The sequence below is a fragment of the Numenius arquata genome, chromosome 3, assembly GCF_964106895.1.
Source record: "Numenius arquata chromosome 3, bNumArq3.hap1.1, whole genome shotgun sequence".
Taxonomy (NCBI): domain Eukaryota; kingdom Metazoa; phylum Chordata; class Aves; order Charadriiformes; family Scolopacidae; genus Numenius; species Numenius arquata.
The window spans coordinates 25037677-25062653 of NC_133578.1; the positions used below are offsets into that span (position 1 = coordinate 25037677).

Below are 24977 nucleotides of genomic sequence, written 5' to 3' on the forward strand. Positions count from 1 at the left end.
TCAGGTTCAATAAAATCATGGTGATATCCTTTCATGGCTAAACATAATATCCTTGTCATTAAGAAATGAATAATTACTGGTAGACAAATCATGCTGTATTGAACCACTTGAGTCTTTTGCCAAAGAGAAACCTGAAATGAATCTTGGGTGGATTAGTAACGCTTGAATTTTTTAGGACTTTAATATTACCATGTTCACTCCTTCTTATATTTGCTGTACAGAAGTATCCATTCAGATTATTCAAAGTGTCATGTTCTCCGTTATCACCACCATCATTATATATGACAGCGAACACATACAATCATAACACAAAAATTAACTTTTCTAGAATTCTAGCCCTGACCCTGACAAAAACTCCCTACCCAAAACTCTTTTTCATTCAACAAAGAGAGATCCACTCAATTAAATGCTATTAATCTAGTAAACCCCATTTTTTGTTCAGGTATTAAAATAAGATACCGGGTAATATTCCAGTGTTGTATACACTCAGAGGGAAGAGTTTATTAAATCAATATTTTTGTGAAGGCTGAAAAATAAAAACAAATGCTTTTTTGGTCACTATTAAACACTTACATATTTACAAAATACATACTGTGGAAGTATCACAGGATTTAGCCTGAGACAGAGTCCATTGACTGAGAAATCTTACAAAAATACCATTAAAGTTGCTTTTAACCAGCTCCATGGAGAAGTCCAAAGCATAGCAAGAGAGCCTTGAAGACACGCATTCTTCAAATGCAGTTGAAAGCCCACTCCCCCGACAAGCAATATTTGGGGAGATGTACAGACACACACCTCCTTGGCCATTCTTGGGCAATGGGGCATTTGTAGAGCTGTGACATCAGATTTCTCAACCCTGCTGCTCAGGGAATTTCTTTGATCTCTGCTTTTATGTCGGTGAAAGAAAGTTAGAGTGGCACTAGCATCCTTAGACTGAAGGGTGCACTTCTGGAAGCCACAAGACTTGCAGGAACTTCCCTTCATCCTCAGCGTGTCAGCCTTTGGCAGCACCTGCAGAAAGCAATAGCCAGGCAGCACACTTATGTCCTTTATACCCCATGGCCATACCTGCATCACCTGTGGAAGGCTCTTATGACCCTTAAGCTTAGTGTTCAGTGGGACACTAATGGCTCAGGTGGAAACGTCAAGGCCTTAACCAGCATGCACTGTTCCAAAAAGGGTAGCTGGATTCCCCACTATCGACATGAGCGTTCAGCTATTTAACACCTTATAAACACATCTGTGTTTAGCAACTGAGCTTTTTGATATTTGATAATTTTATCAAGCTAACTTCTGAGCCCAGAGGCAAAGATAATGGAGAATAAGCATTAGTTTCTTTGAGGGAAGGCAAAAAGAGAGCAAGATATATTCTTGCACATTTGTTATGCATATTTTTGGGAGTTATACAACTTTAGTTTTGCAAAGCAATTTTCTGACTTTCACTGAGAAACAAATCTGATCTGAAAAAAATCTTACATCAGCAGGGTTGGTTTGCAGATGTTATTTGCACCATTTATTTATCAAAAATAACTAGAAAATGTTTTTAAAACATCATTCCAGACTGTACAAATAGGAATGTGACACGGGCTGTCTGTTTTACTTATACTGTTTTACTGCTTCATATTCTGAGCAAACAGAGAGGCTATTTTCCCCAGGGGTTTGGGAGGGCATACTATTTCATTTCTTCAGAAAATTGTTTCTCTGGATTTCAATCTTTTTAGCTAGATATGACAAAATATAATATCAAGAACACTTATGCTTTTTATCAGCTCTATTTTCAAAGCATAAATAATAGATCAGTATACATTTAAGTCAGGTGACCAAGTCTTATTTCAGAAATCAAATAAGCATTTTGCAATTTTTAAATGATGCTGTACGTTTGCACTACAGTATCATTATGCCTTTAAAATGCTTTCAAAAGACCAATTTATAAGCATGAAGTGATTTTGAAGATATTTCACCAGTGTTAATAATACCTCACTCAGGTGGCATTCAATTTTCTGAATCCTTGGGTTAATGAGGCAAATAAATCAAAATTAAATTGGCCTTGGAAAAAAAATTCAAACAAAATTTCATCTATCACATTATACATCCTGAGACTCCTTCAGCACTGTTCACAACAGCTAACAATATTCCAGCTCTCAGAATCATAACACTTACTCATAACACAATCTGAGATTTTAAAAATCAAATAGATCAAACTTCATGACTAGATAACATAATGCCATATTGTAATAGATCCGGAGTAATCACAGTAAGTTGCACACAGTGTTAGTTAAGTACTTTCCATTAAGCATCCCAAAATTTTAGCTGCCCACTATGTGTTCAATAATCCAACAGACTCCTTCCAGGAGGATTTCACCATTGCAAATCGACAAGTTTTAAGAAAAAAAATTTCTTTCTTTAAAAAGAAAATACATTCTGCAACCAGGCTGTCATTCACCATCTCTTTAGAAAAGCCCTAGCAACACACAGATGTAGCCAAATAGCTGAAACAAACAAAAATCCTAGCATTTTTGAAAAATAATTAATTCTAGTCATATTGCTGTAGTAGGAATGGTGGAAAAAATATTACATTCACTCACTTCTATAAAATATGAGAGAAAGGAAATATTTTCCAGATACTATAAAACAAAATCTACTGTTGGGGAACACCAGTGTTTTCAGTTCTTTAAAATAATAAAGTGGTTAATAACATAGAATACAGAAAACTAAAGATGCCTACGTTGTTACCCGAAGTAATAAACTCAGCATAAGCAAACAGCAACCAACAAATACTGACATGTAATGACACAGTGGTTGCCGCTGTAGCCAAGACACAAATGCACTTCTCTACCCCTTGAGTCACCTACTGGCACAAGGGCATCCTTTCACTATAAGGAACTTCCTACAAACAGAGCCCCAGTTGAAAAACAAAGTTCCACACTGAGCTGTTGTAACCACCTTCATCTGCTAAGTCAGCAGCATAGATTCAAGATCTCCATATACACAGTATTTAGATCTTTGTATGGAAAATGCTGGACAAAGGGAGGTTGGGTACTTTTTCCAAAATAAGTTAGTACTATGAGCATTTAAAAATTAATGAAAGTATGCAAAAAATCTTGAGGTTTGGGGGTTTTTTTATTTTGAAGTAGATAGGGGCCCAAGTGCCCTTATATGACACAGGTTGAAAGCAACAAGAAACAGCACAGAAACATGTTTGCACAATGTCCCAGGCAGCACCTTCCTTGTGGCTTTGCAAAATAGTTTGTGTAGCCAAGAGCTTGATTAGGAGTAATTTATGTGATTATCCAATGTATTTGTTTAGCTTTTTCTTCCAGTGAAGAAACGACACCACAGATAATCAAGAATTTTCTAACTGTTGCTAGAAAAGCAGTGAGAAAATCTGCTCGAGAGACCCCTCCATTTCAATGAAATTTTCTTAGAAAAGTTTTTAGGTTTATTAGAAATTTATGACTACTGTGTATGTACAGCAAATAAGCAATCTCCACAGCCAGGAGCTCAAAAGAAAAACCTACTCTGGAGAAAACACTCACCCTTCTGCTCATCTGGGAGAGACAAGCTCCATTCAGTCTCCATCCCACATCAGTCACCCAGGTCGGCTGCCTCCTCTGCCAAGGTCCCAGCACAGCCAAACATTACTGGGGACTAGGGGCTCAGACTTTTGACAGCTCAAAGAAAACTATTCCAAAAGGTGTTGATTTCACCCCAATATAAAACAAAATACACATTTTCCTAGCTCCTGAATTAAAGTTCATGCCGACGCTGCTCCGCACCTGGCTGCTGAGGAAGCGGATATTTTAGAAGAACAAGAAGTTCTACTTCAAGTTATTCCTTCAATTTCTGGTCATGACAGGCAGTGTTGATAGAAAGTCACCATTCAATGGTTACTCAATTACTTGATCAGAATGACACAGTAGTTTTATTCTGATATTTAGTCCACAGAACCGAAACTGCTATCAGTCCTCTCAAGGCTTTATGCTCTTTGGCAAGGAGTATTGATTTGTGGTTTTATGGCATCTACCAGATAGTGGTTGTGCACTAGCATTACCCAAATAATTTATAACAACAGGTGAGGAAGAAGGCTTCAAAACTAAACCAAATGTATCTTGATTGGCTCAGGAAAAAGATGAGACATTGCTGGAGCAGCTAAAACAGTCTTTTAAATCAATAAGTGGCGTAGGTCTCTCTGAGATACTCTCGTATGTTCTGAAAAGCACTAAAAAGCACGTAAACTTGCATTATTATCATGCATGTCACCAACTCTTAGAAGTATTATCATGGGAGCAACACAAATACAGTGACATGTCAACTGCTTGCAAGATCAGGTTTTAGCCATATATCAGAATATGAAACTTAGATTACATTAGAACACAACAAAAAGGGTTAAATAAACTCTCCCAGAAAAAAGTATTGTCAAAGAAACCAATGGCACAAGACTCCTTTCTACCACTGAACCGATGTTAATTTAAAAGCCAAGATTCATTTGAAAACATTCACCTGTAAATCAAAAAGTCCCCAAAGATTAATTTCTGCATTTACACTATTTGCAAAATATATTTAACTTAGAGGCATCCTTTTTTTCCTGAAATAATTGCTTACAAGATGAAACTAAAACACCAATCTCAAGTGTAGTAAAGGTAATTGCTGCACTTACTGCTGGTGTCATGTTGATGTATTACTATGTATCAAAGGTCACAGTTCTGTACTCATACATTATCAAATTTGAAAGAGCAATATTCGATTCCGACCAACCTTTAAACTGCCCAGAATGTGTGTGAAAATGGATGTCGGGCTAACTTGGGTTTTAAAAAAAATGAACCCATGTTTCGGAAGCTGAGGGGTCAATCAAGCCAGACTGACAGGGTTAGGTGTCACTTCTGTGCATCTAATACTCTCTTAGATTATCAATGAGGTGCAGTACACTGATCACAAGCTAAAGCAGCTGTACTAATGAAAATGAAACAGTCTGAAAAAATTAGGTAATACAGGCCTGTGACACAGGGCAGTACCTTGTGGACAATAATGCAGGAATAAGGACATAAATCACCATTTAGATACAATAAAACCTGTAATACCCACCCTGAAACGTATGTGTCTACGGAAGCACAGGCCAAAATCAGCATCTTCACAACTCCACAGTCCCCTCTGAAGTTGCCACACAATTTTTTACTTTTTTTTTTTTTTTTTTTTTAATACTGAGTCAAGGCAGGTTTTCCATGCCTGTACTTCACTGCACACAGAATTTTGCAGTCGTGTGCCAGCCTGACCTTTGAGGGTGGGCAGCTGGCTCTTCGTGCCATGAGTTCTCACAATTGGTTCTAGCACAGATAAATGGGTCTTATCAGAACCTACTCAACCTTGAACAACTTTCTTTTCCTACATATGCCAGTCCAACTGGGGGGCTGAGGCATCCTCATCCTTGTTTTGTTAACATATGAGGGCCTTTAAGAAAACAAAACAAACAAAAAATCTATGAAATCCAAGTCGATTGAGTACAGCCAGCACAGAATGAACTACTAAAAAGAATTATCACCTTAAAACTATAAATCACTACTATGCAAAGAGCAACCTATGCAAAAAGAGCAACTTTTACCCCAGCCATCATTGTAATCCTGATCAGATGAATCTTCAATAGCTTTTTCAGAATCAGGGCCAGAATCAGAATACACAGCAAAAGCAGCATATATTCAAATAAGCTAGATCACTTAATTTCACACTCTTTAAAATTTGCTTTAAAATACCAAATTTAAAAAGGGGAGCACAAGTTTTAGTATTTTCTTGTTTACAAGCAGAAAAGCTAAGACAGACATTTCATGAAGTCTATCAGACCCTAAGAATTCACACTAATTAATGTCTTTCCCATTGATTTTAATGGAATTTCAACTGCAGGTGATGTAACTACTGGTCAAGGCCACAGCTAGGATTAAAATGATACCTCTAATTAAAGGTATTATTTATAGTACATAAACACACATATCCTTTACTATAGCAACAACAAAGCTACTACAGCAACAACAAACCTATTACAACAATCAGAATTTACGCTATAAATATACAGGATCTCCTGTTTAAATAACAATATACAAAATATACAAGCTCAATATACAAAAAATACAAGATAGAAGTACAAACATTGCTTAAGAAATAACTCTCAGATTTCTTCTAAAACTGCATTTAAAATAGTTTTCTTAAAATGAATTTTCTTGGTGTTTTTGCAAAACGTTTTTCTTTGTGTGCTGAACAAGTCAAAAATTAAGTTTCATCAACTGAGTAGAACTCCTTGAGGCGATGCAAGGAATTAGAGAGCAGACCATTTCAGGAGAGCTGGAAGGTCTTTGTTGCTTGAGTTTTCTACAAATCCAGCATCTCTATTTTCATTTAGGCAGCAAAGTGGAGAGAGAAAGAGAGAAAGTATTATTATTTCAATATAAGTTACAAATTTAGAGATGAATTTGAATTTACAAATTGAACAACCAAAATTGCCAGATCTCCAGTATTTGCACCCCTTGTTTTCTCCTATATCTGATTATTTCAGGATTTTGCTGCATGTATTTCTCTCTGGCAGTTGCAATCTCCCTTTTGCAAATTATTCCTGTCACACAATAAAAGGAGAATACATGATTTCACAGTGGCAAAGGTTTATGAAGCCCTCCTGAAAAGCATTAGTAACTGTTCACTGAGGATCCCAGCAGCGCAGCACTAGGTACGTACAGAAGCAGTCCTGAAGTAGGTTTCTTCCCACAGCGACTACAGTGAGGAATAACTAGTGTTATGAGAATCGGTCAGGACCCTCCCTCCCTTCTATGCAAAAATGAAGTCATGATCAAATTGATTTTATGCAACCTTGAAAGGGTTATATTATGATTCAGTGCTTTAGCTTTTGCACTGTTGCCAACTTAGATAATCTATCAAGAATCTTAGAAGTGTTTGCTTTAATCTCAAAACCCCATGGTTTGGGAGCAAATGATTGTATAATCAATATGTTTCATTTTAAAACCCTTCTCTCTATCCTGCCTATCACATACCTCTCTAGGTCTTATTCTTGCAGAGAAAAGATTGAATGTGACCTGACAGGACCCCAGAGAGGTTCACAAATCAAAAGCAATGGTGGAGAGAAGTCAAATTCCTTGAGGCTCAGGATCTTAAGAGACAACTCAATTTATTTTTTTTTTTTTAATGCTGAGGGCAGCAGTTCCTATTGTTAAACACTACTGTAACTTATTCCATTTGTTGTGTAAACAAATACGCAGTAAAGACCAAGCGCTAAGAAATTCCCACCTACTCGGGATGCCACCCTTTTCCTCCAGAGAGCCAGAAGCCAGAGCATAAATCACACTTAATTTCAGACTTCCAGATACAATCTCAAGTATGGCACACTTCTTATGGAAGTTTATCGTTTGTCCTCTGACAGAAGCTGTGGTGCGTTACTAGGCATCAAGACCTGGAAGCCAACAGCCCTGTGCCAATCAGCCACATAGGAACATTAGCATCAGAAGAGTTCATCGTAATTCCTCACCTTCTTCACCCTCCACAAACTTGAGACCTGTGAACTCCACTTAAAGACCACACGCTGGAAGAGGAGTGCTGCCACAGATCAGTGATTAAGTTTCACAAACACTTTCCTTTCAGTGAATCAAAACTTTCTGACAACAGCCAAAAATCTCTTCCATAAACTATCACACAGATCCAGTCGTTTAATACTTTCTTAAGCAAAAAGAGGAAAGCTGCAGACCACTAGAAAGAATCCATTGGTCACAGAGTAATCTCCTATTGCCCTCTCATTTTCAAACTCCATTTTAAAACCTAATGCCTCCTGCAAGACTATTTGTCCAAGTTAATAAGAAATTTCAAACCTCCAGTCTGAATTTATTCATGGAAAACATAGTTTCCTCCTACTGTTTATGCACTTGATTATTTGTAGCCTTTTTTTTAAAATTAGTTTGTATTAGGGATGTGTCTTCTATACAGTCTCCTATACACTACAAACATATGTGAAACTTCAAAGGCTCACTACACCAAAAATCCGGACAGGTTTGCATTCATCAATTCAATAAAGTAATTGAAACATGAGATGCTGAGATGCAAGGTACTAACTTTTGTTAGTAGCATGTCCAGTCGTGACTGGACAGGAAAGAACACCTTTGAGACATGAGGCAAAAAAACCAATCCATCTCCAAGACATGGAAGGAAATGAGGGCCTAAAGATTTTGCTTAAGAACACTCAGTGAACTGGTCAAATGACTATTTGCCAACAAAGATGCAAAATGAATCTTCAAGGCTGTTGTTCTAGGGGAACATTCACAGAGAAGGCATTCCTTACCCCATGGACAGTCTTCCTCATTGTGGAAGACCTAACAAAACCTCACTCCAGAAGCAGCTTATTTAGAACTTCCTTTACATCCAGTACTCTTGTACTGACTTTATGAAGATTAAGACTTCTGAATTTCTTAACAGCAGACTTCACTACCGAATAATGAAGTTTCCTCTAGCCTACTCCCTTGTCCATCAGCACAGATCCACAAGTGCACAAACATTGCTAAGTTCAGAACCATGCACCAGAGAAGCATTTCTCTTAGCCTATAATTACTGCTACAGTTTCACTAATCCTAGAAGGAGAAAAATTTTTACATTTTAATGTTTCAATAAAAAGGATAAGAGCAACTTGGCTACCACCATCTCTAGTAATAGCAAAAGTCTTATTCTACCAAGTTATTGTCATGCGCTTATTCTGGAATCAATTCTAAAAAGAAAACAAGTTTCTTCAATATGGTTGTCAAATACATCCTTATTATTTCTGACATAAGAACATGATATTAACCTGGGGTAGATACTGCCATATAGCAATGGCCAAACCCCACGACATTATCTGAAAAATCTTTTCAAGCTCTTACCTTCTTTATCTCTTGATTAAGACCTTGTTCTGACTGACAAAAATCACTCTCCCTCCCCCCTACTCCCACCAGTCTGTTTCAGTCTGTCATTTTTTTTATTTAAATCCCTCCACTGGCTTCTACTCATGCACCACATGGGGTTCAACCTTCTTGTTCTTGACTTCAAGGCAACCATACACGCCCCTAGTTACGTGCTTTTGATAACCTCTAGACCAGTTTCTGCATCATCTTCGTTTGCCCTTCCTTGTCAGCTTCTGCTTTTCCTGCATGCAGGCTGAACAGCTTTCTTCAGACAAACTATCTTCATACCGAGATTCCACTAAATGATCTATTTCTCTCAAAATGTCCAAGGGTAATCAATTGTGTTCTCCTTTCGAATAAGTATTAGAATTTGAAGTAACACTCTTACTTCCCTGTTCTGCAGGCTTCTCAGTAAAACTTAAATTTGACCAACTGACTCATTCCAATTTATTCTGAACTAGAGCACTCATTTGTCTTTCATGCCAGATTGTACATAGCCCAGATAATTCCTTCCTAATATATAAACCACTTTTGAATAAAAGGATCTCTGCAATTACTCACAATATTTCAGAGGCAATAAAAACACAACACCAATAAGCTTTCCAAGTATTACTTTAGTACCCCACTCAATTTTGCTTTTCATCCAGACCACAGGAAAAAAGGGGACTTGTATAACATCTCTCAGGTGTGAGATTTTCACAGGACCCAGGCTTTTAAGTACTTTTGAAAAAATTAAGATTCAAGTACATACTAGGAAGTCAGAAGATAATAAAACATGGAACCATAGCACTTTTTTTTTTTCCCCCTACTTTCTTTCATATCACTGACTCAAAAGATGAGGACATTTAATTCAATTGCAGACTGACAACTGCTGTACCTCTTTGGTCTACATACTCCTACCAAATTTGGTGTTAAAGACGTGACTAAGTGTGGCTACTGCTGTTCACTGACAGGTATTTTTGGATTTCAGTTCAATTCCTGTTGGACAGGCTTCTTTTACGATTGCCACACTTGCAGCAGACAGAAGCCAAGAAGCAACTGCTGCAGAAACAGCTTCTCACATTCATATCAGGACTGGGACACACGTACTTGGCAGGAGTAACATGTGAATGCTTACCATAAATTGAGGAAAGCCCGAGTATATTACTATCGTACTATCGTAAGTATCTCCCTGAGCCTGAATTCACTTACAGATTAATTAACCCTCTATCCTCATTTACTATAGCTGCTTTAAAACCCTGAAAAATGAGAAATTTAAAAATAGATCTCTCTCTACCAAAATACCATTACATCCTTAACATCTTTTTGAAGCCTTCTGAAGTAATTAAGGGGTACTACTACTTGGACACTTCTTTGTAGTATGAAAGTCTTCCATGAAAACTCTATTATGTGCTTAAAACTCACTTTCTCTTCCCCTCAAAAACTCTAGGTAGTCTTAGGTCTCATAAAGCTAGGTTTTCACATTTTAATAAGTATCTGTTTTCACATCGGGTTGACTGTCTCTACTTGATCCTTCAGTGACATATTAAACAGAAAGTATCAATCATTCCTGTGGCAAGTTGCTAATGTCACATTTAAGAATGCTGGGAGAAGTAACACTTTCCTGTCCCTCCACCCCACACCAGTTACTGAGCCTCCTTTTTCAAAAAAAAAAAAAAATTCAGATTCCCAACAACCATCAGTTTCCTTGACAAAAGCAGGACATCTGAAAATAGACATCTTCCAGGCTAATGAAAGACTAATATATAGCTCAAATAATCTGTTGATCTTTTCTTAGTCAATTCAAGATACAATATGTATTACAGCTCAATAGTTGCTCATCATGGGAAGGACCTAGAATTACTCCACAAAATGCCTGACACTTAAGACACAAATTTTTAAAGGGAAATAACACATGGGACTCGAGTAATCTTAACTTCTGAAGTGACAGTAATTCATGCATTCATACCCTGTATGAGGGATCATAACATCAAATTTTAGTTAGTTTTAGTGCTTATAATGTAAATACATCAAACAACTTACTGTGCTGAATTACTGAAGTACTCTGTAATATTTTTTTCTCCAAAGAAATCCGCCTTTAAATAAATACATTAGTGAGGTAAAAAATGCAATACAGAGATTAACATCTGAAAGTCTTACAAAATAATGAGTAAGCTTTGTCACCTTTAGGCAAATAGGCAAAACTATTTCTATTTTAAAGAAGTTCTGGAATATAAAATATATTCTCTTAAAATATTAAAGAATGCATTCTCCTATCACTTGGTACCCTGTACTTTTCTTGTACCGTAAGACATGTTTTGAAAAGGGACTGTTTTCTTTGTATTCCCAACTAAGATAGTCACACAGAAGATAGTTACTTGTTTTTACTATTTATTTATATAAATATAGCCAAACACCTACAAGCACTCCTTTAATCATATGCCTACATTCTGCCTATTAAGACTATCAATTAAAATATGAATTGCAATTTAGTTAATGAACCAGAAAAAAAAAATTCCTCATTTATCTAAATACAGACCAAACTTGATTGGCTGATGTAAGGGTTGAACTTCTAAACTAACACCAAAGAATTAGATAATAAAGCCTATATTTGCAAAATTAATCATTGCTATTCACATAATAATTATGTCTCATATAAAGGCATGTATACCAAGGCCGTATTTAGAAACATGGCTTTCTTGTGGAGGGCGTTTGAGTTACTAAGATTTAGCTTTTTGCCACCTTTACACTGTAAAACCAGTTCACTTTGGGAACAAAATGATGGATAAAAAAGTGGTTTTGAAGTTTCTCCTTCCCTCGCTATAGTGAGGTACACAGAGAACATCACACACGATAAAAGTTTTATCAGAACTACTATTAAGTCAACCAAGTTACACATGATCAGCATGTATTTCTAAAAAAATCCAATTGATTTAGGTACCTCACCTCCAGGCACCAGAAAAATTCTATTCCAGGTTCCCAACTGTTATATTTAACAGGAAACGTATAACAAGTGTCCCTAGCTTGAAAAGGTATACAATTAAAAAAAAGTACAGTTTAGTAATTCAGCAGCAAGTATTCATTGCAATTTTAACAATAAATAGTATTGACAGACTTTAGGCACAGTTAGGAAAGTCTTTTGGCAAACGCACATGCGCTTCCCCTACTGATCAGGGATCTACCTCAATTCTGTCAAAGCCACCTTAGCTGCATATAGACATGCTCCTTTTTAAGTTGTCATATTCCTTCTGAACTTCCACAAAGTAACTGTAGAATAGCTGCATACAGCAGAGCAGAAATTCACTTCAGTTTTAGGAATCACAGAGCAAGGATTGCTGCTAGATGTCTTTATTTTCCTTTAACAAAATACACAAAGGCACAAAATTCACTTTATCTTGTCATTATTGTACAGGTATAAATAGTGCTTTGTATTCAAGTACAATCAAGTGCAGAGACTTTCTATATTTTATGTAAACACAAAACAGTTCTGTATGTATGTGCCTCTGGTTCATCTGCAATGCAAATACCAAAGGAGATGCCATTTATCTGAGTGCCATTTAACTGAATTCTGTCAAAAAGTTAGACAATGAATAACATTAACAACACTGTAATGACACTTCCATACGCTTAAGTCAAATGTCGGATGACACTTTAGCTTGTAAACATCTGTGTATTTAAGATGTACTTAATTCATTTTAACAGGGAAGCATTAAAAAGTATCTTCAGTTCACTAGACCAAACTTACTAGGTCTGTTGCTGCCAGTAATTGCTCTTATGTGTGACAGCTCAAGAGATGTCAAATTATAGGTCACCCTTAGCAAAGCTTATACTTAAGTTTTTAAATATGCAAACTGAACTATGGCTACAATTGTTAGACTTCAACCAACTATACATTCTGTGTGTTAACTTATTTAAAGACACATGCTTAATGTACAATACCCACTTTTACACATAGCTTTGACATACTGTGGCAGTTGAGGCAGTTTAAGCTCAAGCGAGATTTTTAAGTGGTACCATTAAAAACAGCTCACCTGAATAGTAACAACAGGCATGAACAAAGCTAAAAACTAGCTACAGTAGGCACTTGAAGTACTTTATTCTGCTTTCATTAAAGATTCTTCACTTGGTTCAGCTGAAATAGACTCTGAGATAGAGTCTTCAGTTGTTGAAATGTTTTCTGCCTCTTCGACTTCTTCAGCTAGCTTATCATTTAGCTGCTCAGGACTTGGTGCTTTATCATCTGTCTCATTTGTCTCAACAATTTGGGCCATGTCTTCTTCAGATTCTGTGAAAAGAAAAAATTATGAAATAACCATTTCCAGAAATTAAAAGGTAGCTAATATTCTTAAAAGGCAAGAAAAATAACATTTTGGAATCGCACACAGGTTTTGACTAGTCACAGCATGAAGTTCTCAACTGCTAAAAACTATATTATTTTTCTAACAAGAGGGTCACGGGTAAAACCTGCAAAATTTAAAAAAAAGAAAATACTATGAAAAGACTTGAGGTTCCACTATGAAAATATTAAGTATTATTTGTATATGTTCGCCCTCAACAGAATCCAAGTTTGTTCAGTAATGTGAGAGTGTCAGAAATAAGACATGATGGTAACTCTGCTTCTTTGTGCTTGTTAATGGAAGTTTTACTTCCATTGTATTGGTGGAAATCAGAAAAAAAAGGTTATTCTAATTTAGTTCTCAACACCTCAAAACAGCCAATGAAAATAACTGCTTGCTTTCAATCTTCCCACAGGAAGTGTAGGAAGGATACACATGAGTATCTTTACTCTCAGTGTGGAATGGGAGTTTCTTTGATAATAGGCATATTTTGAAGACCAGTCAAAAATATTTATAAGAAATACTACCTCTAAAGTAGTAAATTCTAGCTTCACAACAGGATTTCAGTAGCGTATGAGAACTAAGACAGTCACATTTTGAATCAAGCATAAGCAATGAAAAACTGGACACAAAGTGTTGCACTTAAATGACAAAGGTACTGTAGAATGAGACTACTGGTGGCAGCTTATTGACTAGTATTAGTCAATACTATAAAGTATTAACACACTGTGAAGGCAAAGTTTGCAAAACTGATGCAAAGTTACAGCTCAAAAATGTTAATCTTATCAAATGTTTGTAATTTCATATTTATCAAAACACTGGGTGTCTGAAAGCAATCAGACTGCTTCAGGCTGAAACTCACACAACTCAAACAGGACTGTAAGTTTCAGAGCCATTGCTCTGGCTTCTCAGGTCACACCTGGTAAGAGTAGCTGCTGCACACCCTTGTCCAGCAGACCTGGTACAACTGCCATCTATCACCAAGAACTTGAGACCTCTCTTCCCACACACAGCTCCATCTAGCTAGTTCCAGGCTCCACTTCAGACTGCTCGGTGCAGCCCAGCTTCTCCATTCCTTCTTCTGACTTGATTTTCCATCTTAGCAAGTTTGCAGCTGACTTACCTCCTGATTCAGCTTCCTTCCTTGCTTTCTCAATTACAGGCTGTGCCTCTAACACCTGCACTGGCTTCTTTTTCCAAAATTTCTCTGGGACCATCTGTCAGATGGTCAATCCTCCTATTTCTGCCCACACAAATTAATGTTCCCAGTTTCTTTCCAGACTATCCCACTCTCCCTTCTTGCTCTTCAATTTCCATCTTGATCCCATCCCAGCCTGTGCTCAATCTTTATCTCCCAACTGTCAGTTTTCTGTCTCTCATCTCTGCATTTTTTCTTTAGCTTCAAATTCTATGAATAAGTTTATGCCTTTTCTGCTACAGTCCCTCCACACTTGAGTTACATTCCTTCTTTATTGCTGCTGTTCATGCTCGAGCCAAAGAAAGCACAGAATGTGAGAAAGAGACAACTCCATGCCCTCAACTCATCTGTAGCATAGCCCAACTATTAGTTACTTATAGTTTCAGTTCTGCAGTTCTCAACTGAATGATGCTTAGCACTCTGCAGAAGGAACTTGTTCTTTTTCTAATTGAGGTAAAGAAACTTCACTCAGTCCGATCAGGAGGATGCCAAGCATTTAAGAAGTGTTTGAGGACAGCCCCAGGGACAATCAGCCACTAGTAAAAGCAAGCAGAAGCTTCTAATTAAAAGGAGAAAACCTGATGAAGTGCACATTCTACTAAAAGGTATGAAGACACTGCTTCTCTAAGAAAAAATTGTCAGGTGTTACATGACTTCTCCCTTCACGTGCTCTTGATTAAACTTGGTGAAACTCTTGAAACTCTCCAGAATATGAAGTTAAAACAAACAAACTTACATGGTAAATTTTGCTCTAATAATTAAGTCTGACAAAGTTATAATGAACTTATAAAGAGTAGGTCCTTTAAATGAGTAGTCAGGGGAAGCATAGTAAGGGATGCTACTAACTCCAACTATAAACATGAACCAACCTTCATTAAACATATACAGTGATCCCATTTTAAATACACCAATTCATGGAAAACTTGCCTAAAGACAACTTGATTTCAGCATTGCATGATTTAAATTATTGTAAGAGCAGTAGCTACAACAACAGAAAGCTCTGAACATAGACTTAAAAAGATGACAAAAGTAAATTAGTGTCCTTGATGATTAATCCATGATTGAATGTAGCTACACAGGCATGATCTCAACAGCAAACAGCCCTGTGTTGGCCTGAGGCAAATTTAAGAGCTTTATCAACACAACTTTAAAGAACCTGCTCTGGCCTACAGCAATTCCTTCCCTCCCCCCAACACTCCTGCTTAATGCTTAGTACTTAGAAAGCACATCTACATTGTAAGTGGTCAGCTACCCATCTTCTTGTTGCAGAAAATATTTCGCTGCATAACCACTGAAGTCACAATACTGCATCACTATTAAATTAAGTGGAAGATATGTGTCTGTTATGCAGAAATTCATCAAAAAACGGTAAAATTGCACTAAAATATAGCTACTTTACTTGTACTTTCAAGACCTTTGGGACAAGTTTTCTTTACTACTGCAGCTCCCCATTAAGGCAGACTTTAGTGCCATGTGTCTCAAGTATCTTTAAGAAACATGCTTCACAGTAGTCTGTGTTCATGGCTTTTGTGAAGCCTTTGAAAAAGAAGCCCGATAACAGCACAGCATTTGATTCCCTGTACCCCTGACATCCTAGCAAGCACCAACTGAGTTGTGGTAGACTGGAAACATAATACATTTTTAAATAAAAAACTTGTTTACGAGAGATTAAACTCAAGGTAAGTTGACCCATGTTTGCTTGAGAAATTATTGAATTCTAGCCATATTAGCTGAACTAAGGGAAAAGCACAGCAGACAAACTCACATCTTTGCAAAGAAAGAACAGCTTACAAAAATATAGCAGGCTCCTGCTGTCCTATGGAAGTGGGGCATATTTGGTAAAAAGGCAAGCCAAATCTCTGAAACAGAACATGCCTCTAGTCCAGGTTTTTTGGTTTGGTTGCTTCTTTTTTCTTTTTTTTTTTTAAAAAAAATTCCTACACTTAGACTATTCTGACCAGAACAAATACTCAAGCTTATTTCTTAGTCCTTTGCCTTCAGCCAGTTTTATTCCTAGATCAAGTTTCTGCTCCATCTATAACATTTGCCCAAAGCCAAGCTCTACTTCTGGTAGAACTCATAAATAAGCACACACTTGAAGCAGCTTTATTTCCGGAGGATAGCATTATCGTGAATCCTTCTGTTGAACAACAAATCAAGTTTCTGCATCTACCTTTTAAATGGAAGTCCTTTGCAAACATACCAGCAGTTGCTGTATTCCAAAAATCCTTAAAAGTGACAGAGCATTAACTTGTCATAAAATATTTCATCAAGATGGTCAAGGAATGTCATAAAAGTCTTGGAGACACAGGAAGTTGTCTCCATGAATTGCTGACCAGCATGGCAAAATCTGAAGTTCAAAGGCATCTAATGAAGACCTCTGAACATCAGCACCAGATATTCACCACAAAACACTGAAGCAGTCAAATTTTGTTTAAACCTTTGAAAGTTTGCCAAATGCTAAACCTGAATCAAGAACGCAGCATAACAATACCAAATATAGACAAGGCCAAATTAATCAAGAGGATAAGAGTGGTTCCTGATGGCTTTTTCGGTATGATCCAAACGTTAATTTTATTTTATTTTTTTTTTAAGTACACAAGAGAACAGACTAGCCTTTGATGAAAAAAATCAAGATCAAGCCATTTAAGAAAAAGGTAAGAAGAGAACTGAAGTATATTGCTTCATTCTAGTACTAAAATTTCCCAAGTTACTCTGCTGAACAGGGAAGCATGACGTTTGTGCCAGTAATCTGCATCAGATTGACAGCTGATGACTCCATATTTCCAGAGAATTAAAAATCCAAGGTTCAGTGTCAACAGCACTCCCCATAACTGTTCTTCAGATCTCTTATCCACAGGAGTCGCATGTAACATGCTTGTCACTGCATGAGCACACAACTGAAAAAAGACTCAGCTTCATGCTCTACTCATTAGTAAAAGTAGCTGACTGGTAAAAAATATTTATAGCACTTCTGCATCACATTAGCTTGCAGTTTCTTCAAGCTATACAGCTACAGTTTAAATGAGTTACAGATAAGAGCTGGATCTCCCTGTGCTGTCAACATTGTGGTGAAGTTGGTTTCCTGATGTTAATGTTTGTCTACATCTGTAAGTGAAGATATTCTCTATTCTTGCTATGACAGCAGCTATATTACCATGCTGAAGAAAAGCCTTCCCCAGAGCTATACCTCAATGATAGCTTCATAGCTTAAACTTACAATCAAGGAATAAGTTAATTTATTAATAAAGCCTGACTGCCTGTAAGCAGTTATGTTTCCAATTAGGATTCTGATGGAAAAAGTGATTTACTGAAAATGGTATTTTCTCATTCATAAGAGATTACTTTGTGGCAAGTCGCAGGCAGTTAATGCACAGTGACAAACAGATAGGGTAGGCCTGGCCTCTTCTACATCAAGACGACATTTCTGAGATATTAGTTATATAAAATATTAGCACATGCTCTATTTCTAGCTGCTTACTAATTATCAAAAAAGAATTGCTTATATTATCTTGGAGATGAAATATTTAGAAAACAACAGATATTTAAGATAGATAAACCCAAAAGTCAATGTACCAGTTACTTATTTCTGTGCCTTTTATGAAAAAATTCACTATATACTTCCTAGCAGGAAAAGAGAACTAGAGGACAAACTCCAGTGGTTTCCTTTGTCATTGCTTTTAAACAAAGCAGCACATTAATACAAGACACCACCAACAACTAACAGGTCATTTTCAGTATTAAAGGCAAATTGGTAAAATCACATTTACTGCTATGAAACCATCCTATTTTTATCATGGAATACTTGGTAAAATTCCGCTTTCAAAATCCTACATCTCAAATGCATAACAAAAATATAACACTAATTCTTAAGGTTTTACATTTTTTCAACATCTGTAAACTGACTCAGTAGCTCAGACCCATTAAAGGCATAGTTTGATAAGCATTTCTTTCAATGATAATACCAGGTTAATTAAGCTTAATTAGCACCTCACTCTCCCAAAACGAACCTGCGGTTCTGGATAATACTCAGAAGCGCTCGAGGCATACCCCTCCAAGAGCTGAATATTCATCTTTAAGGGCTTCACCATTTGACTCAGAGGAAACTAAGAAGAGTTTTGAACACCCCAGTAACAAATTATGTCTTCCTGTAACTGATTTTTACCTATCCTCCAGTCACTGAAAAGATGATTAGATCATTTGAGGGCAAAGCTGACATTTGCATTGTCTTAGCTTCATGCATCTGACTTCAGTCTTACTTTCATGCAAGTAATAATCCTTTTAATGAAGCAAGAGCAGACTATGGCACAGGAAAAGAAACCGAGTTTTCCCTATAACACTCCCACACCAAACCACACCCAGAGATGGCTACAGCTAGATATGACTTTCCTACCAGTCTCATGCAGCCTTCTCATGCCAGAAAGTAAAGGACAATGCTATTTTGTACTCCTTGCTAAAGGTAATCAAGCAGAAACACTCTGTGACACTGATACTTTCCCACAGTTGACATGTTTCTAGCCTGAATCTTGGGGCTGTACACTAGCTGATAGCTTCCCCCCATGATCCCTGTTTAATCTAATGTAAAATCCCATCAAGTACTCAATAGAACATCTAACTGGAGATTCTCTGGCTTGAAACTCTAATTTCTGGAGTCTCTTAAAACACTGCATCTTCCTGTTGGCTGTACACCAGACGCCTACTGTATCTGCAGACTATAAAATGTCTCAAAAGGAACTACGTTAAATTAAAATTGACAATTTGTCTTTGAACTCCCTGATTTTAAACAGGGCAGTTTTACTAGATTTTCCTGCCCTGAGGAAAACAGCAAGAGGAACAAAGGCAGAAATTCCAACACACCTCAATCAAATGACCTGCTGAACACAGTGAAAGTTAACCACTTCAGCACATATTCCCTTCTTAACAATTTCTGTAATTTATAGTGCTGTGTTTCTATCTGTTTATCAGTAACAGAGTGAAAAATTTTGTTATGCCATCATTTACATAAGACATATTGTCTCACATGAAGAAATTTTAGTGTTCAGGACAGAAGACAATAGTATCAACAAGCTAAGCCAGAGGCAGGGACAAGGAGAACTGAAAACAAATATAAACTGCACCCACTATGAAGTTACAATAGAATAGAACAGACTATTTCAGTTGGAAGGGACTTAAAACAATCATCTAGTCCAGCTGCCTGACCAATTCATGACTGACCTAAAGTTAAAGCATGTTAAGGGCACTATCTAAAAGCCTCTTAAACACTGACAGGCCTGGGGCATCGATCACTTCTCTAGGAAACCTGTTCCAGTGTTTGAGTTCTTCAGTTGTTCTTATTCTTACCAAAAAACTCATCTAGACAGAGAGCCAGATGATGGGGAGGGATTTCATTCGACATTACAGAAAAGAGCAGATTTCATAAGATTAGCACATACCTTCTGTCAGTTGAGTCTCCTGTGGTTTTCTCTCTCTAGGTTCTAGAGGCTCAGTTTGGGATCGCAATTCTGGAGATTGCCTTTTTTCAAAACTGAATTCTGGAAGTCGTGGAGCCTGAGGTCTAGTTTTTCTTGCAGGATTCAGGAAAAAGCAGTAGGCACACCTAAATGCTACACAAAAGCGCACCCAGTAAGTAACCTCACTAATTAATTTCACATTTCGCCTTTATTCCTACACCACATTCTGACTGTCTAAAATATTAAAAAACAGAATTAAATAAGTGGCTATTAGTACCTTAGAGTACCTCCAACAAACTTAAACAAGCTGTTCCTATAGCTCCATTTTTAACTTCAGCCTATGTTTGCTTCTTAAAAAACACGTTTGCTTTCAGCTCTGCTGCACTTGTGAGTACTGGCCACCACTGTGGAAGATCTGACCACAATGAACAAAATAATTCAATTCAGTACCACAAGATGTTGCCACATGTTGTTCTTGTGTTCTTTCCTATAAAGATCAAGTTGGCAGATGATTTCCTCCCCCCCTTAGGATGCCACTTTCCACATTGTTTGAATAAAGGGATGCTATGGGTTCTGCAAGGTATATCTCACATTGCTTTTTGAGGAGCATTGTGCTCCAGTGGTGCTTAATTAAGAAAAGGCAGTTTTGTTCTGAAGAAGTTCAAGCTTATTCTTACAATGCTGTACATTTACTCATAAAATTAAGCAAAACAAAATTAAACAGATTTGTCTAAGATTCCCTCATTTCTTAAGCATCAGGCTTACACTTGTGGTAGAAAGGAGGCAAAATAAAACATCTGTGTTCAATAAAGAGCTGTGTCTGTCTTAAGTTATTGTCAGCCATAAATTCACATATAGCCCCCTAGGGCTTGTTCCCACTCCTTTTCCGATACCTCCCCAAGATCTTCTTGCCAAAGTAAAATTTTGTTTAAGTTCTGGTAAAAGAGGCACACTTCAATGTCAGACAGTTTCTCAATATAAAGCCCTTCTGAGAACCATTCATAGCCAGTAGCGATTCTCAGGGATGTATCGGAGGAGGCTTTTTTCTACTGAATAGTTTTCTACACATAAAATCCTTGGCCTGAAGGTTGCAATAAAGTACTTCTCTAAGTCTTGAAGTGAATCTTACGATACAGAGTAGTAAGTTACCATAAAACTGTTCCCGTATGAAGTGGCATTTCACAGTGTAAGTTAAGTACTTAACTGCAACCAAAATGAAGTATGATGCATGTTAGTTAAGAAACATAAGCCAACTACTAGAGTCTACCACAGATTAGCTCTTACCTATGTATTCAAACTCCTCCTTCAAAGCCATACCATTGTGAGAAAAGCATTGCTGACATATAAGGGCGTACCTAGAAAAATGAGTAATATATAATTACATACCTTTAAGTAATAACACACTGAAGTGATATGCATTTTACCCTAGATATTGACTAATAGCTTTGATATTTACTCTTAAAAGGTAACTTCCACAGTGAAATTATCACCCTTTAATGCAAACTAAATGTCTATTAAATAATAGTTTTTAACATGTGTTTAAAACCAATGAAATATTCTTAGCTACAATTTAATCTTCATGGCTCAACACATTTTTAATATCATTGTCAGAAAATAACATCCAAATTAAGTTTCTTTCATTAGAATACAGTCAATATGAAAAGTGACCACTGTTAACATGGAAGTTCTTACACATCTGAACAGTTCTGAAGGCAATCTGAAAGCACTATAATGGTAATAAAACTGAAATGCTAAGATAATCACTTAGATAATCACTTTTTTTAATTTCAAAATATAATTTATTCACCCACTTGAGCAAAGGATTTTTCCTCTTTGTATCACATGACTAATAAAACCCAAAGCAAAGGCTAATTTTGTCAAAATATTACCATTTTTCTTACATAATTTCAGGTGAAGCACCTGAAAGAGCACCTGAAAATGGGCCATTTAATTACAAAAGTTTCAGACAAATTAATTTGCAATTCTTTTAAACTTGACATGTCTGGCTTCCTATCTCTTAAGTGTTTAGGTATTTCCTTTAGCAACATTTTACCTGTTTTGAGGACCATCGCCAACCAAATATTCAATAACTCTATCTACAACTCCTCTTTCTCGAGGAAGAATAGGTCTTGCTAAAGGAGGGCCTGGAGGATGAAGACCTAGAAAGACATGAGTTATGTCAAAATTATTTTCAGTTATATTATTATATATAACGTGATATTTCACTGCGTGTGCTAGCGTAGTAAAATAATTGCACCTACTTAATATACACGGCCATATTTCTTAGTCCACTAGGAAAGCTGCAAGACTTTTAAACCCACAAAAGTTCCTCTTCTGCTCTTTCAGTTTATAAGCTTAAATCACTCTACTTTTACACTTTGGATACATAATTAGATTTATAACTTCTAAAGAAATTAAGGCATCAGCAGTATTTAATGATTACTCATAGAGGCTTTTTAAGCAAAGAAAAACTCCTTGAGTTATCTTCATATACTTTCAACTCTGCATATTCAACACTTCAAGTTTACACCAATGAATCCGGTAAAATAAATTGAAAGAGCAGAACAACTAAAGATGTTACTGAAGAAGTACCCACTGGTTCCTGTGTAATTAGTACACCACATAAGCATGCCTTCAGAGTGCATTCAGTCTACACATTAAGCCTGTCTAGCCCTTTGGCACTTGTCAATCCCATGTTTAATTGAAAGTTGGATAGTTCAGATTTGTGCACAAGGAGGCCAGAAGGCCACTATTAAGATATCATTCTTCATATCCCATGTGTTTAACAAACTACTATCGGGCTAAAATTCCATTAAGAACAGGTAACAGCAATAGTTGGTACCACCTTTTTCACCTCTGTTTACATATGGCAGTTAAAGTAGAGCAGTGCCACAAACTTGTCTTTCCACAAAGTTTTAAGACTTCTGGTCTATTGTACAAGACCACTGCAAGCTGCCAATTTCCCTTTATGTAACTTTGAGTTCTTATTTCTACCTTCCTTTCTGGCCTTAAAACAGAAGATGCTAGGCATAATGAGCAAAACATGATTTGGTAAGAAACTAAGTCTGAGTCATTCAGATGTGGCCATTAATACAACTAAGTATCTGAAATTTCTTCCCAAAGCCGTGCTCCTGGGCAAGAGACATTTTACACAAGCACAGTAGGTATTAAGTGACAGTACTTTCAAACAGATACTAGACAGATAGTCTTGAATGCAAAATAATTAATTGAGCACCTGGGGGGGAAAGACTTAGAATGTATTTCTGTAAGACCTCTATGAATTATATTCAAAGGCCACAAAAAAGGATGTTTGAGTAGGACAACAAACCAGCCCCTTTCAGAACTCTGAAACTGGGACAAAGATTGGCTTACAGCTGCCTGAAGACAGTTATGAAACCTGAAAGACTCAGTTTAACCTAATGACAACATTACTTGTAACAACACAAAAGTCTTTTTCAAGCTCAAGATGGTTAAGGTCAGACGGAAAAAAATTCAACTGATATTAGCAGGTTTTGTACTGAGGTGAACATATGGTAGTCTGAAGCCATGTTAAAACTAAGTATACTTAGTTCTTAGAAGTAAAATTCTCAAGGCACAAAAAGCGACTAGTGTTTCCTCAGTGAAAAGTTCTGGCTTGTAACTGTTCTCGCTATAGCCAGTAAACACAGATAGACAGAGGGCATGGCTTAAAAGGCAGGCTTTTAGTGAACCCAGATTCAGCCTTCAATTCTCTTTTCAATTTGCTGTATGTGTCTGGTATTTTTCTTGGGAAGATACGTTTCACAGAATCCTCCATAAATGCCTAATAAACAAAAAAGAAAGCTAAAGGGTAAACCAAACTAAACCCACTGCCTGAAGATACAAAAAGGATTTTTAAAAATTCCAAATAAAAAACAACAAAGAGTTTGTTAGCAAGTTGAACTAATGCAGAAGGACATTTACTTGCAAGATACCATGGAAGAGGGGGAAACAACAACAGTGGACTTCAGGCTTCTCAGAAGATAGCGTTAGCTTTCTTGCTGTGCCTTAGCTGGGAACAGCACCAGGAAATGCACGAAGTCAACATAACTGATTCTCTTCCAACATAACTGATACTCTTTCATAAACATATGAACAGAAGTAACATTTACCTCTTAAATAGAGTATACGCAGGCAAAGACAACACAGCAAGTCTTAGTATTTGATAAACTAATCCAAGATGGGCTTTAAATTTAAATACAGCGTTTAATTTAACAGCCAGCAATTAACATCTCGAGCCTTCTACCTTTTAACTTTCACAGATTAGAGCAACAAAGGAAAAAGTAACTTATGGCAGAACGTGCTACATTGTGGTAAACCTCAAGATGAATGCCACATACAACTCGCCTCCATCCTCTACAGCAATCATCAGAAACATTGTAGGAATCAAACATTTTCAGCTGTGTGCTCTCAAAGCACTACACGCAATGAAACTAATCTTGCCATTAAGGTTGCAATATTTCTAACAGCACAGCCTTTCAAAACACCTCTCATCAATACTGGATAATTGACCTAAATGGACTGACCTAATCTTTACAAGCACAATAGAGTTGATCAGAAAATACTGCAATTCACAACCCTTCAACAAGCACAAAAAAAAGTTTCACACTCAACACAAATGTTTTTAAAGTAACCCTCATTTTCACCAACAGGAGAACTGAATTCAGGAGATACCAATCAGTGAATGCATTCCCAAGCTATCCCTGTATTCTGTCAACAAGCAGGAACCCACACTAAAAACTCTCACACTAGCAAGGCAGAAAACAATTCAATCCAACATAAACTGGACCTAATGCTTCATTTTATAGATTCTGAAAAAGTCAACAGAAGAATTGAGGTAAAATACACTTCCTAAACCTTCACAAAAACCTGAAAGACCAAATACATCCATTAAAAAAGTGAATGGACAATGTCCAACGTAGGTGTGAAGTAAAGATCTGAAGCACTGATATAATCTGCAATAAAATTCAAACTCTAGAATAATTTTGTGAATACCTGGCTAACATTCAAACATGTATTTAGCCCTGTATTCAAAAGATCAAATTTTCATATGACCTGTATATCACCAATATACTAAAAG

At 36.8% G+C, this 24977-nt stretch overlaps 1 protein-coding gene across 2 annotated transcripts in view; it reads right to left on the reverse strand.

The window, feature by feature from the left end:
- Positions 1 to 12208: 12208 nt before the first annotated feature.
- The window catches only part of LNPK (lunapark, ER junction formation factor), a 38950-nt gene continuing 26181 nt past the window's right edge, over positions 12209 to 24977 (reverse strand). For both annotated transcript variants that reach the window (XM_074145216.1, XM_074145215.1), the window contains exons 9-12: positions 21933 to 22038; positions 21164 to 21234; positions 19862 to 20032; positions 12209 to 13179 (exon numbers count right to left, since the gene is read on the reverse strand). In XM_074145216.1, the coding sequence (XP_074001317.1) occupies positions 12989 to 13179; positions 19862 to 20032; positions 21164 to 21234; positions 21933 to 22038 (539 nt within the window). In that variant the 3' untranslated portion in view covers positions 12209 to 12988. The remainder of the gene's footprint in view (positions 13180 to 19861; positions 20033 to 21163; positions 21235 to 21932; positions 22039 to 24977) is intronic.